Source organism: Loxodonta africana, chromosome 1 (genome assembly GCF_030014295.1).
Source record: "Loxodonta africana isolate mLoxAfr1 chromosome 1, mLoxAfr1.hap2, whole genome shotgun sequence".
Taxonomy (NCBI): Eukaryota; Metazoa; Chordata; class Mammalia; order Proboscidea; family Elephantidae; genus Loxodonta; species Loxodonta africana.
The window spans coordinates 37,872,620-37,888,814 of NC_087342.1; the positions used below are offsets into that span (position 1 = coordinate 37,872,620).

A 16,195-nucleotide genomic window follows, 5' to 3' on the forward strand; every position below is an offset into this window, starting at 1 on the left:
CTTCTCAACAGCCTGACTCATCACTGGTGTGTAAATTTGGGCAAGTCAAACCATTTTATTCTCATTTACCTATCTACTTTGCCTACTCGGGATCTATTCTTTTTCCTTCTTACTTGCTAAGGTAAGATAGAAGCTGTTGGGGGCAGCAAAATACACTGCTGAAAAACTATGTTTTTTTCTAGTCTCCACTACAGACATGGGTAGGCATCTGACTAAATCCTGGCCAATCAGATGGGAGGAGAAGGTATCGGTTTTGGCTTCTGGGGAAGTGCTGAGGCTTTTCTTCTGACAGGAATGAGGTCTTGGGGCCACAGTGGCCATCTTATGACTGTGAGACCACCCTGAGACCGAAGCCAGTGCTCAGGACCACTGATAAGAAAAGACAGGAGCCTCTGATGTGCATTACATGACTGAGCTGCCATTCCAGCATTATGGGACAGAAAAAGTAAATCTGGTCTTGTTGAAAACACTGATATTTTCTAACAGATACATGTAAATCTCAATTGATAGACCCGCCTTCCAGGACTGCTGAGGGCATCCATGTGACAGATATGAAAACAACAAAAACCATGAAAATTATTTTCAAAGATATTTTGAAAAACCTAAAAGACCTATCTGTAAAGATGATGATACAGAATGAACAAGTCATGGTTACAGCTGCCTGCCTGCTCTGTGTACATATCTGAAAAGGTTTTTTGTTGTTGTTTTGTTTTGATTAGGGGCCAGTAATAACATTTTTTTTTAATCTTACTTTTCTGAAATATTCAAGTTTTTGAGTAACTTAAAATTAAACTATCTATTTTAAAAAAGTAATACAAAGAAAAAATAGTAAATGATACAGAATGAAGGAAGATCATTCTAAAAGAACTCCATTTTTTAATTTTTAAATATTTGTGGTTAATGTTAAGCAAAAATGACTCTGGGAAGGAAATTTTTAAAGAAGTTTATTTTTCTATTTCTTAGAAACTTCAGAGTTGCACTGCAGAAGAGGACATGCTCCTCATTTTAAAAAAAAAAAAGGAAAGAAAGAGATGGGAAAGGGGAAAAAAAGCAATAGTTTCTAAGGGAAAAATTAATTAATATAATAAACCACTCATTTAATAGAATACAAACTAATATTAATAATGTAATATAAACTAATGATATAAACTAATATAATAATAACTAATAAACTATAATAAACTAATGCTACTAACTGAAAAGACTTTAAACTTACTAGAGAAGTCAGTCCTTCATTGTCAACAATCCAGTCTTCCTTTTCAGCTAATCTCTTTATTTCTACATGGAAAATAAGCAAACACATACTTTTTATTATAATTATCTCACTGAATTTTATAAAGACGAAAATCCATAAAGGTTATGATCTTTAATTGTTTTCTACAGCTTTGTAAAAAGTAGGGATACAACATAATCCCGATAGACTCAAGGATTTGAACGTGTCTTGTTTGCTGATTTTTTCTAATAAAATATTAATATAAATAAAAATTTTTACTGCATAGCCAAATTTGGAGAATTCTAGGCTAGGTTCAATGACAAATATAGACAATGATTTATTTATTCAGCATTCATGAAAATACTAAACATGTTACAAAATAAATGACAGAATATTTTCTTTCTTTAAATTTCTAATGAAATGGTAGAGGATGGCAGCAGATTCTCACTTGGCCAGACGAGTGCTGTCTTCCTAAACCTTTCCCAGTGCAGGCTGCCTCCGGGCCCTGCAGGGGGCCGGTGAAGGAATGCAGAGGGTAGTGCTCAGTCTCTCACCAGGACTCCCTTCTCTGTCAGTTTACACTATTAGTCATCAATTGCGGGTAGTGGTGACCTTCCTACTAAAAGGCTGAGTGGCCAACACTAAGGACTTGTGCTATTTATATGTTCTTGATTGATTATGTAAAGATAACCTTCACTGCTTTTCAGGATTCTGCAGACATAATCCTGGAAATTCTAAAAAGTATAAAGAAAATGGGAATCAGTTGCAATTTCTGCTACCCAGGGAACCATTGTTAAGTCTTCCTTCCAATTTCACACGATATTTAAAATTGTAAAACATGCACACACATATATAAGTATATATATATATATTTTTCCCAAGACTTGGACCATACTTTATATATATTTTATATCTTTTTCTACTTAGCATTTTACTGTAAGTTTTTTTTATATTCTTAAGTATTTCCCAAGTATATAAATGATAATTTCTGCAGTCTTGCATCTCAACTAAACCGATCTAAAAAAACATTGAAAAAAAATCTCTTGAGCATCTAGGAATACGATGATCTAATATATTCAAATTTCCATGGAAGGAATGTTCTTGTTTCTAAAGGCTTGCGGGGCTGGAAGGAAGTGGCATATTTAGGTAGCCACTGTCCTGTCAGGGCCACCATCTTCTTCACATACCTTCTGCTGTGTGCTGCAGTGTGACCATCACACAGCGTACTCGGAGATCCAGAATGAGATCCTGGATGGTCTGTAACATGTCATTAGGGATCTCCAGGGCAGTCAACGATTCATAGGTAAGCCTGGGGAACAAATACAGCAAAACCAAAGTGAGCAGAGTGAGCCTCTGAAACAATCACTTCCATCATTTTTGCCATCCTGTGTTATATTTGGAACCCTGGTGGCGTAGTGGTTAAGAACTCAGCTGCTAACCGAAAGGTGAGCAGTTCGAATCCACCAGGCGCTCCTTGGAAACCCTATGGGGCAGTTCTACACTGTCCTATAGGGTCACTATGAGTCAGAATTGACTCAACGACAGTAGGTTGCTTGTTATGTTATTTTTAATGTGTGATTACTCTATGTTAATTAGTATTCATCATAAGTTTACAAGCTTGAATATGCTGAAAACGAGGGGAAGTAAGACCATAACAAAGACTGTAATTACGGTGCGATGGATTGCTTTTATGTGGCCTTTCGAGTCATGGCCTTGTAACTCCTACCAAAAGACTGGTTGGGACTAAGCAAATAAGGTGCTTGTGACCCACCAAGGGGATTAGACAGTTTGCTAATAATACAAATAAAATGGGACCATGCAAATAAGGTGTACGGAACCCTAACGAGGATATTGGTCAGTTTTGCCATCCCTCTGAGCTTAAAATGTGCCATCCCAGAGGTAGGAAGGGGGGACCTCACTACCACCAAGACGAAGAGGCTGGAGTGGAGCATGTCCTTTGGACTCGGGTTCCCTGTGCTGAGAACCTCCTATACCCAAGAGATGGAGAGAGAAGGAGAGAGAGAGCTCTAACACTGGAGACAGCACAAGAAAGCGACAAGTGGTGGCAGAGAAACGGCGGCAACAGACTCAGGAAACCAGCACGACACAATGCAATGGGATTCCCAGCCCATGGAGAGAGGTGGTCGCAGTGTGCCAACCCACAGAGTGAGAGAGCTGAGCGCCTTCAGGCAGGATGCTTCCTAGTAGAGAGGGGTGCCTCTGGGCACTTGTCCATGGAGCTAGGCTTGCTGAACCATAGAGCGGGAGAGCTGAGTGCCTTCAGGCCAAGGCTTACTGGCAGAGTGGGGTGCCCCAGGCACTCACTGGCTGAGTAAAGAGCTTTGTAACAGTTGCCTGAGCAGGGCAAAGGCTGGGCTGAGGGCCAGAGAGAGGCCTGCCTCTGGCACAGCTGAGAAGACGCTGTCCTGATGGACAAATTGTATCCTGAGTCATTTCTGATCCTGAATTGTAACCTGTTACTATTTCCCTAATAAACCCCAAAGTTGTGAGTACCGTCTGTGAGTTCTGTGTGGCCATTGCAACAAATTTTTGAAGCCAGCAGAGAAGCAGAGAGTGCCATGAGAGAGACAGCTGGTGTCAAAACTGGTAAAGAGGTTGGAGGGTGGAGGTATCTCTGATCTCCACGTCACAGCAATCAGCCTTGGGCTGCTGATATTGGTAATGATTTCCGCCCCCCATCCCGACGCTGCCATTTTTACAGTAATGTAGCAGCAATACCGAATCAAATAATAAAACAGATGCACAGACAATACAGTACCCTCATCAAACATAAAATGGGGAAAGTTTAAGAGTTTAGTTGTTAGAATGATAACCAGTGGGAAACAGCGGAGGCAAATAAAATGTCTTCTTTGCTGAATGTATTAAAAATCATATCACATACTGAGTATATTCCTTTTTTTCAAAAAGACAAACAATATTTGCCTTTGCTCTGGTGTCCCTGCTTACCTTACAGTCTGAATGGCACGGGACAGCCACTGCCCTGAGAGCCCAGACGTCCCCTCCCAGCCTCCGTACTGACGTACATCCCCATCCCTGATGGTGAACGGGAGCAAGGCGCCACGAGTCAGCTTCACGAGAGACTGCATTAGTTCCTGAACCATTTTCTGAAAAATAATCAACAAACTGCATTAAAATGGTATTAACTAAAGGACTGTCCCTGAATAATAATGAATACCTTCAACATAAAGTCTTCTACCAACTTTGGATGAGAAAACCCTACCTATGAAAGAGTCTACATACTTACCCCTAACTTACCTTAAAATCATTTTGTCTTTGTCTTACATTCTTAGATCTTTCCATTTGGCCTGACTTCTCAGCAGTCTTAAAAATTAAAAAACAAAACATATTAGCTGTCTTTCAGAAATAACTTATAAAAATAAGAAATGCTTTAGGGGTTGTACATAGAAAGATCATGAAATATGGTTATAACTAGATTAGTAAGACTGGTCAATTAATTAGAATACCTTTCTTACTCCAATTAGAAGTTAGTCATCTTTCTAAAATTGAACTTTTTTTTCATAAATAAACCTCTTGTTGCTAAACTAAGAATTGGGTTGAAACTACCCTTTTTGTAATTTCATTTGCTGTTTCATCAACAATTTCATGTGGTTCGACATAAATGGATCACATCTGTGATGGCATTCTCAACATCAATTTTCATTTGCTGGCCCAGAAATAAAAGGAAGAGTAAGTACTGACGTATAGTAATCCTAGGACATCGTTTCATTCCTTGCAAAGAATGACTCAACACTCAACCACACAAACATTGTATCTGTTCTCATATTAAAAAAAAAAAATTACAAATCATTGCTCCAGTGGTGTCACTAGGGTTACCGTTATCCAGTGTGGTAACTCATGGTGCCATCCCACCCCCTCCTCCCCACTGACCTTTTCTCCTGGTGCCAACAGAAGAATGTCGCTGTGGGTAGGAAGCAAATGCACATCGCAGGGCACCCTGGCTATGAGAACCCTGTGGCACAGGCCAGAAGCAGAGTGCCTGGGGGACGCTGGGCTTGGAGTATGGCCAGGGGGGCTGGCAAGGTTTGGATATGGGCCAGGGTGCACCCGGGAGCCGGGGCCAGTGCCCATCCTCTGCTCAGGGAGCCTGGGAACCATGTCAGAGTGCAGCTCTGCATGGGAGGACACAAAGGGGCAGTGGGAATTGCAGGCACCTCCTCTGGTGGCTGATCAGCCTCGCTGCCTCCTCCCAGGCTGTTGGTGTCACCTTCTAGGACAGTGTTGCTCGTTGTCATGCCCACTCCTACCCCCACACCTTCCTAGTGATGTTACTGCACCGTTCTTCTTTCAGGGATTTTACAGTACAATTTAGGAGAAAAGTCTAGAATTCCAGAATTCACTTTTTGTCTGTTTGTTCACTGATTAGCCCGTTCTCCTGTGACATTTCCCCTCCTCAACGAAGTAACGTGTGGAAGACTACTTCACAATGACAAAAAGAAATCTGCTCAATTGAATTTCAGTTAATTCATTAAAAAAATTTTCTAACAACTAAATACTATTATATAAAATACTCTAGAAGTAGAAGCTTAGGAAATTTTCCAATAAAGAATTAATAACAAAACAATACACTGCAAAAGAAAAATTTGACAGTTTGTTAACATAAGGCAAAGATATCCTTTAAAGTTAAAAACCTAGTGGAAGATATTATTGGTTAGAGACATTTCAAAGAGAATCTCAAGTTAAAAAAAATGTATTAAAAATGATCACGATATTCAAATAAATTTTAAAACAGAATTTAAAATTTTATTTATATGTATGTCGCTGTTGTTGTTAGGTGCCATCAAGTCAGTTCCGACTCATGGTGACCCTATGTACAACAGAACGAAATGTTGCCCAGTCCCACGCCATTCACACAATTGTTGTTATGCTTGAGCACACTGTTGCAGCCACTGTGTCAATCCACCTCGTTGAGAGTCTTCCTCTTTTTCGCTGACCCTTTACTTTAACAAGCATGATGTTCTCTCCAGAGATCGGTCCCTCCTGAGAACACGTGCAAAGTATGTGAGACGTAGTCTCGCCATCTTTGCTTCTATGGAGCAGCACTCTGGCTGTACTTCTTTCAACACACATGTGTTTGTTCCTTTTGGCAGTCCATGGTATATTCAATATTCTTTGCCAACAACATAATTCAAAGGCATCAATTCTTCCTCGGTCTTTTTTATTCATTGTCCAGGTTTTGCATGCATACGAGGCAACTGAAAATATCACCGCTTGAGTCTGGCAGAACTTACTCCTCAAAGTGGCATCTTTGCTTTTTAACACTTTAAAGATGTCTTTTACAACACATATACCCAAAGCAATGTGTCATTTGATTTCATGACTGCTGCTTCCACGGGCATTGTGAATCCAAGTAAAATGAAATCCTTGACAACGTCAGTCTTTTTTCCATTTATCATGATGTTGCTTACTGGTCCAGTTGTGAAGATTTTTGTTTTCTTTATGTTGAGGTGTAATGCATACTGAAGGCAGTAGTCTTTGATCTTCATCAGTAGGTGCTTCAAGTCCACTTCACTTTCAGCAAGCAAGGTTGTGTCATCTGCATAACTAAGGTTGTTAATGAGGCTTCCTCCATTCTTGATGCCCCATGATTTTTCATATAGTCTAGCTTTTCAGATTATTTGTTCTGCACACAGATTGAATAAGTACACTGAAAGGATTCAACCCTGATGTACACTTTTCTTGACTTTAAACCAAGCAGTACCCCCTTGTTCCATTTGAACGACTGTCTCTTGGTCTACGTGCAGGTTCCTCATGAACACAATTAAGTGTTCTGGAATTTCCATCCTTCGCAATGTTATCCATAATTTGTTGTGATCCACACAGTTAAATGCCTTTGCATAGTCAACAAAATACAGGTAAACATCTTTCTGGTACTCTCTTCTTTCAGCCAAGATCCATCTGAGACCAGCAATGGTATCTCTCATTCCATGTCCGCTTCTGAATCTGGTTTGAACTTCTGGCAGTTCCCTGTCAATGTACTGCTGCAAACGCTTTTGAATGATCTTCAGCAAAATTTTACTTGTATGATTTGAAAAGTACTATTCGATAGTTTCTGCATTCTGTTGGATCACCTTTCTTTGGGATGGGCACAAATATGGATCTCTTCCAGTCGGTTGGCCAGGTAGCTGTCTTCCAAATTTCTTGGCATAGATGAATGATCACCTCCAGCACTGTATCCATTTGTTGAAACATCTAAACTGATATTCCATCAATTCCTAGAGCCTTACTTTTAGTGAAGTTTGAACTTCTTCCTTCAGTACTATAATTTCTTGATCATTTGATACCTTTTGAAATAGCTGAACATCAACCAATTCTTTTTGGACAGTCTTTCTATGTATTCCTTCCATCTTCTTTCGATGCTTCCTGCATCGTTCAGTATTTTCCCCGTAGAATCCTTCAACATTGCAACTCGAGGCTTGAATTTTTTCTTCAGTTGTTTCAGCTTGAGAAATGCCAGGCTTGTTCTTCCTTTCTGTTTTCTAACTCCATGTCTTTGCACATTTCATTACAATACTTCACTTTGTCTTCCTGAGCCACACTTTGAATCGTCTGCTCAGCTCTTTTACTTCATCATTTCTTCTGTTTGCTTTAGCTAATCTATGTTCAAGAGCATGTTTTTTCAGAGTCTTTTCTGACAACGATTTTGGTCTTTTCTTTCTTTTCTGTCTTTTTAATGACCTTTTGCTTTCTTCATGTATGATGTCCTTTAGGTCTTCCCACAACTTGCCTAGTCTTCCATTCATCAGTGTTCAATGTGTCAAATCTATTCTTAAGATGGTCTCTACACTCAGGTGGAATATACTCAAGGTCATATCTTGGCTCTCGTAGACTAGCTCTAATTTTCTTCAGTTTCAATCTGAATTTGCACATGAGCAACTGATGGTTTGTTCCACTGTTGGTCCCTGGCCATGTTCTGAATGATGATATTGAGCTTCTCCATTGTCTCTTTCCACAGATATAGTTGATTTGAGTCCTGTGCTTTTCATCTGGTGAGAACCACATGTATAGTCAGTGTTTATATTGCTGAAAAAAGGTATTTACAATAAATACATCATTGGTATTGCAAAATTTTATCATGCAATCCCTGGCATCATTTGTATCACTTCTCCATATTTTTCAACTACTGATCCTTCTTCTTTGTTTCCAACTCCACCGTTTTAATCACCAGTAATTATGAATGCCTCTTGAATTGCATGTTCGACCAATTTCAGACTACAGAAGTTGGTAAGATCTTCAATTTCCTCATCTTTGGCAATAGTGGTTACGGCATAAATTTGAATAATATTAACTGGTCTTCCTTATAGGATACTACCCTATCACTGACAGTGCTGTACTTTAGGATAGATCTTAAAGTGTTCTTTTTGAAGATGAATGTGATGCCATTCCTTCTCAATTTGTCATTCCCAGCACAGTAGACCATACGACTGCCTGATTCAAAATGGCCAATACCATCAGCCATTAAAGAGATGCAAATCAAAACTATAAGGAGATATCATCTTACCTTGGCTAAAAAGACACTGATTAACAAAATTAAAACAAAACAAAACAAAACAGAATAACAACAAATGTTGGCAAGGATGTGGGGAGACTGGAACCTTTAATCGCTGCTAGGATTGTAAAATGGTATAACCACTACGGAAAATGGTACAGTGATTTCTCAAAAAGCTAGAAACAGAACTATCGTATAATCCAGCAATCCCACTTCTAGGTATATACCCTAGAGACCTGAAAATAATGACAAGAACAGACATGTGCACACCTATGTTCATTGCTGCTTTATTCATAATAGCAAATAAATGGGAACAACCACAGTGTCCATCAACAGATGAATGGATAAGCAAACTGTGGTACATATATTCAACGGAATACTATGCAACCGTAAGAATAATGATGAATCCACAAAATATATTATAATATGGATGGACCTAGAGGGCATAATACTAATTTAAATAAGTCAAGCATATAAGGACAACTATTGTATGATCTCTCTTTTATAAGAAGACAAGAATACATACAGAGAGACCAATGTTCATTGGCGATTGCCAGGGAAAGAAGGGGGGAGGGAGAAGTACGCTTTAGACCGTAGAGACTCATTATTTTTGGTGATGGGAAAATTGGCACTGAATGTGGATGTTAGTGAGCACAGCCCAACCAAAGTAAAAACGAGTGAGTGCATATGGATGAGTACAGGCAAACTGGTATACAGATAGGAAGCGGTGTGACAACAGATAAACCAAAAAACCTGTTGCTGTCGAGTCGATTCCAACTCATGGCCACCCTGCAGGGCAGAGGAGAACTGCCCCATAAGGTTTCCAAAGAGTGACTGGTGGATTAGAACTGCTGACCTTTTGGTTAGCCATAGCTCACCATAGCTCTTAACCGCTGTGCCACCAGGGCTCCGAAAACAGATAAAAGCTACCACCACTGACCTTTCTGACCAGGGTCACAATAGTTGGTCCCAGACAGAATGGAAGAAAAATATGGAGAACTCTAATTCTTATTTAAAAAAAAAAAAAGCCAAACAAAACTGGGATAGTAGAGAACAGAGGACTTCCTAAGACTATCACCGTGAGACACTCTTTAAACCCAGAACCAAGATTATTCCCTCAGATCACCTTTTAGGAAATTGCAGAGCGCCGCACAAAATACAGAACATTGCCCGTAAGATCAGTGCCCTACTTAAAAACCAACGGTATGAGACCAAAAGGTCAACAATTACTCAAAAGCGAAGATGTGAAGGTAAGGGGGCAGAGAAACCAGAGTACTGGAAAGGGAACGAACAGAACACAATTAAGGAGAATGTTAACACACTGTGATATATGTAAGTAATGTCACCGAACAATTTGTATGGAAATTGTCAAAAGGGAACCTAACTTGCTATGTAAACTTTCACCAAAAACTCAATGAAATATTATTAAAAGAAAAAAGTACTCACTGTAGAAATGTTGTGAAATACTAAAAAGCATAAAAAAGGAAAATAAAAACGACTTAAAGATAAAAAAAAAAAAGAACAACTATGGCCAAAGGTCACATAAAGGAACTCATTTCACCTAAAGGGTATTCAAAAGATACCATGGTAATGATCACCTGGAGTTAGGACTCTTCAGGCTATCCCTGAATCTACTTAAGAAAGCACTGAAGGTCACTAAAACCAAAAAACCAAACCCGCTGCCACTGAGTCGATTCCAACTCATAGTGACCCTTCAGGACAGAAGAGACCTGCCCCATACAGTTTCCAAGGAGTGCGTGATGGATTCAAACTGCCACCCTTTTGGGTAGCAGCCATAGCACTTAACCACTATGTCACCAAGGTTTCCCAAAACCAGTAGGTTGCTCTAAAAACCTTCTTTAAAAAGCCGGATGTCATGGGTCTCAACATAACAGACTGGTCCTTTGCTGGAGATCTGCCAGGCAAAACCCTAGATGATATATATGCTCCTGAAAAGTCCAGCACACTCAATTTTTCTCCTGGAGATTTAAGAAGTCAATAGAAGGGATAAACAAAGGTGTGCGAGTTTCCTGTGTGTGCTGGAGGCTGAGAGGACTGTTGCCGGCTGCTCAGAATCCTGGCGTCTATGGGATGTCACCCTATAGCCCTTACTCTGTGTCATGACCCAGTGGCCTGCCTTGGAGGAGGGACCTGGACTCAGGAAGAAAGGCCATCACACCTCATTTTGCCTCAGTTGAGGGTCATGCCAGGACTTAGTCTCCCTATAAAATCCTAAGTGCCTTGATCATCAGGCAGTGTCTTTTCTGTAGCTGTTGCGCCACAGTCCCTAACACTGAACTTTGTCTATAGTTGGCCTATTCAACTGAAAGATCCCTTCACAGTGATGTGTTCTGTTAAATACTTTTAAACCAAAGAAAAAAGTGAAAATCAGTGGCTAGAAAACATCCTATCAAAAGTAAGGTTAAATTTAACCAGAAGAATTTTGTCTACCAAATAATCACATCTACTAGACAGAATAATTTTGCAAACTACACGTACTTGTCTCTAAAGATATGAAAAGTAGAGGGGGAAATTAGTTACAAGGCATACGCTTTGTAATTTTTAATTAAAAAATAGCCATTCATTGTTTAAATTTAATGGATGGTGTCCAACGTATTGAAATTAGGGAAGGTTTGTCCTATTTTTAAAAGAAAAATCTTCTTTTGCAACATAAAGTACATTTTAATTTACATACTATGAGTCATGAGAATTTTTAAAATGCTGATTCCTAATGTTTAAAAATTATTTTGATGCATTAAAGATTTTCATCCAAAAATACACTGTATTAAAATATATCTAAAGGTGAGATCTTAACCTTCTATTCACCATTTCGTTAACTAAAAACCTTAACGCTTTCCTGCACACACAGACCAAAACTACTTTGTGGTAAGACCAACGGCTAGATTTCACTGTTTTGATTCACATATGTTACTTCACATGGGCCTGACTGGTTTGTAGAACTGACTATTTTTTAAACTGTTGGAAACACCACCTAAATCTTCAACGGACGGGCACTTAATAAAACAGGATAGTTCTATAACAAGAAAAGTAAGAAATTCCAAGTATACTGTGTTTAAATATTACAAAGCTTTTTTTGTATTAAGTTAAACTGTGTTGTTGTACACTATCCAGTCGATTTTGACTTATAACAATCCCATGTCACAGAGTAAAACTGCCCCATAGGTTTCCTAGACTATAATCTTCACAGAAGCAGATCGCCAGCCCTTTCTCCCATGGAGCCACTGGGTGGGTTTGAACTACCACCCTTTTGGTTAGCAGTCCAGTACTTAACTATTGTGCCACCAGGGCTCCTTATAGAGCTTAAACACCAACTATCAAAAACCCCAGAACTCTTTCCAATATTAATTTGTTTCCAACTTTCATTCATAAGATTCACATGAGTGAACATACTTTCATAACTCCTTCATTCCTTTCTACTTCCCTTTGGTGTGTGTCTAGCTTTTCAGTGGAGGGCAAACAGTTTAAAAACATGCCTACATTTGTAAAGATAATTATACTTTGTTAATAATTATTACTACAAACTTTTAATAAACCTTTATAAACATTTAATAGGCAGAAATACCTTAGGCATATCCAACTCAATACAACTAATTAAAACAATTTTTTTTAATGCTAGTGTTGTTCTGAAGTAGCTCACTTATTTTTCATCAGTGGCACAACGGTTAAGAGCTCGGCTGCTAACCAAAAGGTCAGCAGTTCAAATCCACTAGCAGCTCCTAGGAAACCCCATGGGACAATTCTACTCTGTCCTATAGAGTCGCTATGAGTCGGAATCAACTCAGTGGTAATGGGTTTGGTGTTTTTTTTTTTTTAATCAAATATTTATATTTTTACTAAAACTAGGTATGGCCTTTTAGGAAGAAAAATATATTCTCTTTGCACTAAAATATCCCCAAATCTGAAACTCTTGGAATTTTACAAATTCTAAAAGGACTCAAAATAAGCTCACTACTGTCCACATGAGGTGGACCACTACAGGAACTGATGAGGCTGAGAGGAAACACTTGATGGAAACCAGCAGTCACTGGGTGTAAAATCCATTTCCTAAGGGACTAATCCTTTAGGTGAGTTAGTCCACCCTGGCATTACTCAGCACTACCCTCATCTGTCCAGCATGTTTTAATGCTATTAAACAAATGTTCACTGAACACTTACTATGTGCCAGGGAAATGAGATTTCAAATACTGGAATAAATATTTATTCTTAAAAATAAGAACCAACTCATATATCTGCCAGATGCTGCTCTAGACACAACCAGCCCTATGGAAGTAGCACTGGGAGGTGAGTCAAAGCTAATATGCAATCTATATCGGATGGCAATAATCTTCTGTAAAAAGGCTGTGGCCCTTCCGCCCATTGGCAATGATACGGAAGCACCCAGCCTTCCCCATCCTCACAAGCAGTCTGGTCTCAGATGGAGACGATAAGGAAAGGAAGTCATAACAGCGCTGCAGCTGTTCCCGCGTGGCAGAGGAAGAAACTCAGAGCCTGTGTTCAGCACTGAACCATGCAATTCTCATGGAGCTGAGATGAATGAAAATGCAGAGTGATAACTTGACACATAGAGAGCTGAACATGAAGAAAACTCCTCAGGATACATGCAAAGCTGAAATTAAAACCCTCTCTTTCTAAGCCACCAATAAGCTGCTCTGCACTAAAGAAGACCAGCGAAACCCAACATTCACTTTTTGACAAAGAAGGACTGTTCTCTGTAGAGCTATCTTCTCAACAGAGCTTTACATAACCAAGAGATACAAAAAGAAGATAAGGAAGTTGTGACATACATTATTTATTGCTATAATTTAATATTTGGATATTCACTTATAAAGTAAACTAACAAAGCTCAATTAAAGGAAGAAAAAATACACTGATAAGTCATGCTTAAGAGACTGGGGACTACTGTTTTCATCACTGAAGAGTAGTGTTGAATTAAAAGTCTTATGGTTTGGGTTAATAAGCATTCTCACACACTAAGATCCAGGGATCTAGTAGGTTTAAAAGGCAAGAGAGTGGGAAAATAAGAATTTAAATAGACAAAGGGTAAAAAAAGCTTCCAGAGAACAACTCTGTTTCTTTAATACTAGCGTTACTTCATGTCCACGGACGAATGGGTCTGGACAAATCCCTGCAGGACCAATGTTGACTGCTCTTCTCTGCAAGAGGAGGAAAGGTCTTGAACTACTAAAGTTGTGCCTTTGTGCAAAAAAAGCTAAAATGGTTGTAGCCCTTGTCCACATTGACCTTCTGTGCTGGCGAGTTCAAAAGAAGCCTTTAACCTCAGGAAGATCCCTCAATCTCCAACATCTGCCGGGGCTGTGAAGAGCTCCCCACGGAGACCTCGCACTAGACCTGTACATCTGGATCTTAAAGGACAGGGCCTCCTCAGCAGCTCTGAGCAAACTGTGTTATAATCAACATTCCAGGTCCCAGGGAGCCTTTCATGGAGACTTTGAGTGAGGTTATAAAGTGATGAGTCTGATTTCCATACATTGCAAAGAAAAGTCAGTCATTATGTTCACACTCTCTATACTACCAAGTATATTATAAAGAAGACACTAAGTAAATGTGAAACTCATGAAAGTTTAAAGCTTTGTAAAAAATTTTGCAGGCTGATCATAATGTGACTAGATTCCATGACCTTTAAATTCTTTCCAGATAGGAAACTCCATAATTATATGGATTATTTTGGACCCACGTACAAGCCACAAACACTTTATCCTTGTTTTATAATTTGCTCACTGCACACGTTCATCCATGATTTGACCAAACTGGCATTATGCTCAATTCTGAACGCTCAAAAATACTTCAAGTTCTCTTTTCTTCTTTTACTGACTATCTCATTTAATCCTCGCAACTACCTTTTGGGATAGATGGTAGTACTATTCTCTTTTTACAGGTGAGGAAACTGAGTCACAGAACAATTAAATAACTTGTTCACAGTCATACAGCTATTAAGAGTTAAGCTTTATAAGTGCTCTTCATTAACCTTGTAATACAAAATACAAAAGCCTTTAAAATCACTTCAAAATAAAAAATCTTTAATTCTAAAAATTCACAAGGACTTAGTTCCATCTATAGTCAAATTCCTGTACGTACCTCACTGAAAAGGCTTCCGTTCACATATGAAATCCAGAGCTTCCAGAAGTTAGGCAGCTGACTTAAAACCAGCTTGGTCAGTTTTTCAACAAACGCCACCCGGTGGGGAGTTTTGTATCTCCATGCTAAAGGGGAAGAATTGATCTATGAATATACTTCTGAATCAAGAAGAAAGATCTATTTGAACAGACTGCTTCTACACTGTCTAAAAATAAAATACACACTAAAATTAGCCAACATGTGTGTAGAATCAAGTAGTGCACCACTTTAGCTGCATGGCTTTACTTTGCAGTTACAAAAATATTTTCTTTTCATACCATACTACTGATGCCTTCCAGTATCCAACCCCTGTGAGTACACCGTAAGACAGGGGTCTCCAATCTGCCTTTTGTTTTTCCCTTCTGATGAGGACAGACCTTATCTGAGCATCACACTAACTCGAAGGGCAGCGGCCATGGCAGAAGGCCAGGCAGGCAGAACATCAGAAGCAGGGAGGGCATCTCAAAGGAGGTAGCTTTAGCTCTTCATCTGGTTGTTCTCAGGACTTCATGGTCCTCTTCAGAAAGTCACACCTTCAACCAAAATAAGGCAAAGGCAGAGGCTGTCCCATAGCCAGTAACTAAGTTCAAGGCGAATATCAACCTGTTAGAAGACCTGGTGGTCTAGTGGTTAAGCGCTCTGTGGGAGAAAGATGTGGCAGTCTGCTGCCATCAAGATTACCGTTTTGGAACCATATGGGGCAGTTTTACTCTATCCCATAGGGTCACTATGAGTCAGAATTGACCTGACAGCAATGAGTGTTTTATCTATTAGAAACCCCACTACACAGCCTAGTGGTGAAAGCTGTCATAAAGGAACATACTCAAGTAAAACCACATCAGGAATAACTCCACTTATTGCAAAGAAATTTACGAAAAAATAAAAAACACTGACACCTGTTGGGTTACACATCACTTAATACAGTTATTACAGTAACTGGGAAATAAGGAATTATAGATGTCTTACGAGAAGAATAAGTTTGTGGGAATAAAAAACAAATGTACTAACTTAGTGACCATTCCCATTCTCCAATCTCCTCCTCTTTCTTTACCCAGTGATTACCATCTCCTGCCCTTCTCCCTGTCTCCTCTCTGCTGGAGCCCTCACTTCCCTTAACTTCCCTCCAGGCTGTTTCCTGGACCCCCTGCTGTCCTGCTTCTGAGCTGAGAATGGGAAAACTGCAGCACTGTCCCTACTGTAGCTCAGCTGGATCGCTGAGCCAATGTCACAGCAATAATCAAGAATGCTCAAGGGTCAGTTCTATCTGATATTCAGCAACTGCAAGGATGGGTCAGCCT

General features: G+C 39.4%; 1 protein-coding gene across 12 annotated transcripts in view; it reads right to left on the minus strand.

The window, feature by feature from the left end:
• The window catches only part of EXOC2 (exocyst complex component 2), a 330,347-nt gene that overhangs the window by 173,038 nt on the left and 141,114 nt on the right, over nt 1–16,195 (minus strand). For all 12 annotated transcript variants that reach the window (XM_064279802.1, XM_064279801.1, XM_064279798.1 and 9 more), the window contains 5 exons: nt 14,859–14,983; nt 4,490–4,555; nt 4,181–4,338; nt 2,401–2,522; nt 1,217–1,278 (listed from right to left, as the gene is read on the minus strand). In XM_064279802.1, coding sequence (XP_064135872.1) covers nt 1,217–1,278; nt 2,401–2,522; nt 4,181–4,338; nt 4,490–4,555; nt 14,859–14,983 — 533 coding nt within the window. The remainder of the gene's footprint in view (nt 1–1,216; nt 1,279–2,400; nt 2,523–4,180; nt 4,339–4,489; nt 4,556–14,858; nt 14,984–16,195) is intronic.